Source organism: Lactuca sativa, chromosome 3 (genome assembly GCF_002870075.4).
Source record: "Lactuca sativa cultivar Salinas chromosome 3, Lsat_Salinas_v11, whole genome shotgun sequence".
In the NCBI taxonomy this organism is placed as follows: domain Eukaryota; kingdom Viridiplantae; phylum Streptophyta; class Magnoliopsida; order Asterales; family Asteraceae; genus Lactuca; species Lactuca sativa.
Window position 1 is genome coordinate 177,641,110 of NC_056625.2, and position 1,579 is coordinate 177,642,688.

General features: G+C 42.8%; 1 protein-coding gene across 1 annotated transcript; it reads right to left on the reverse strand.

Annotated features, from left to right (window-relative positions):
• Positions 1–326: 326 nt before the first annotated feature.
• Positions 327–1,085, reverse strand: LOC111884836 (pectinesterase inhibitor 10-like). The gene is made up of 2 exons (XM_023881137.1): positions 741–1,085; positions 327–638 (listed from the first exon to the last, which is right to left on the reverse strand). Exons 1-2 carry the CDS (start codon positions 1,083–1,085, stop codon positions 327–329), a joined length of 657 nt encoding a protein of 218 aa, XP_023736905.1.
• Positions 1,086–1,579: the final 494 nt, after the last annotated feature.

Sequence of the window (1,579 nt, forward strand, 5' to 3'; positions counted from 1 at the left end):
TGGAGGATTTTTAACACCTTCTCCCCCTTGTTGCGGAGTGCGATAGGCTCCATAACACCCTGAATCTGACTTAAATTTTCAATTGCTGGAAGTAATTTCGCAGTCAAATGATTCCTGATGGTAAGAGTGAGAACATGGTAGTGGGCATTGACAAGATTACCCAGAATAGAGAGAACATCACCAACACAACTCTTTAGAACAACACGTTCGGTCTTGAGTGAGTCAATTTCCTTCTTGGCTTGATCAAGTTGAACATTTTGGACTTCAATCGTTGTAGTTTTACGAGCAAGTTCATCCATTATCTTGTTTTTCATTGCAAGGTCAGCCTAAAGCTTATCTAAGCATGTGTTAACCGAAGAAAGAAAGGTAGTGTGATCAACTTGGAATCTAGAACGAACAGAGTCAAACTTTGTGTTCTCCTCTTGAAGCAACTTTGAGAGCAAATCGACAGTAGCATTGACTTTGGAAGCATTGGAGTCTGCGTGACCTTTGAGTGATTCAAAGAAAACCTTTGAATCATGAATAAGTTCTATCACATCTGCTATTGCTTTCTTGCAGGAAGAAGTGGAGGCATCCATAGCCTTTCTAGATTTATCAATGGAAGCACTATACTGTTGAAGAGCTGTGTCTAGAAAATCCTTGATAACCACCTCATAATAGGCATTCGTCAAGGAAGTGGAGGATGAATCAAGCAATCTCTCAAGTTTTTAATTTAGACTCTTTAAATGTTGCCTTGTCACCGGAGCATCATCTTCATCTTCACATGGAAGCCGATACGGACTGTAGTAGGTTGAGTTAAAATGAAAGTTATCACCACTGAGAATAGGTTCAGAATCGGTTGAAGAAGATGGTGAGAGTGGTTTGGGGGTAATAGGGGTTTCGGTGCCAACGGTAGGTGCTCCCATATCAGATACGTTGACACGAGCCGGAGGTTCGGTTGTAGTGGTTGTTGTGACTTGAAAAATAATGGGAGGTGGTAGTGGAGCAGTTGAGATTGGGAAAGTAATAACTGGTGGAGGAAGTGGTGAGGTTGAAGCAGGTTGAGTAGAGATGGGTGGTGAAATTGGAGCAAGAAAAACTGGCATTGTAGTATGAGTTGGGAAGGAGGAGGAGTAGGAAAAAATTCATTAAGTTGTACCTCGGGAGTTGGAGAACGTGGAGGTGTATTGCCCCTTGGTGACCCTTCATTTTCAACATCTTCACCTTCAGCTGATTTCTCTTGATCACCATCAGAAGGAACAAAATCTGAGTCACTCAGCGAGGATGCCTTTGGTTTCTGCGCCATCTTCTTAACCTTTTTCTTCTTTGGTTCAGAAGGCGGTGCACGTTCAGACTTTTGCTTTTTGGGTGAAGCAGCTTTTGAAGATGGTCCTTTCTTTTCCTTCTACTTCTGATCAACCTTCTTTCCACACTTTTCCGGCTTGTCAGCACCATCAATTGATTGTTGCATCTCTAGGGTGAGTGGGCGTGGTCCAGTAGGAGGACTTTTGAGGTACTCGGTGATGATTTTGCTTTCTGGAGATACGCAACGATACATGGATTCTGGAATGGAGCCAACAAACAAGAACTTGGTGGGATC

Coding starts and splice junctions, on each gene's coding strand:
- LOC111884836 (XM_023881137.1), bottom strand. CDS start 1,085: ATGCCAGTTTTTCTTGCTCCAATTTCACCACCCATCTCTACTCAACCT. Junction 639..740: donor AAGATGAAGATGATGCTCCG/GTGACAAGGCAA, acceptor GTGGTTATCAAG/GATTTTCTAGACACAGCTCT.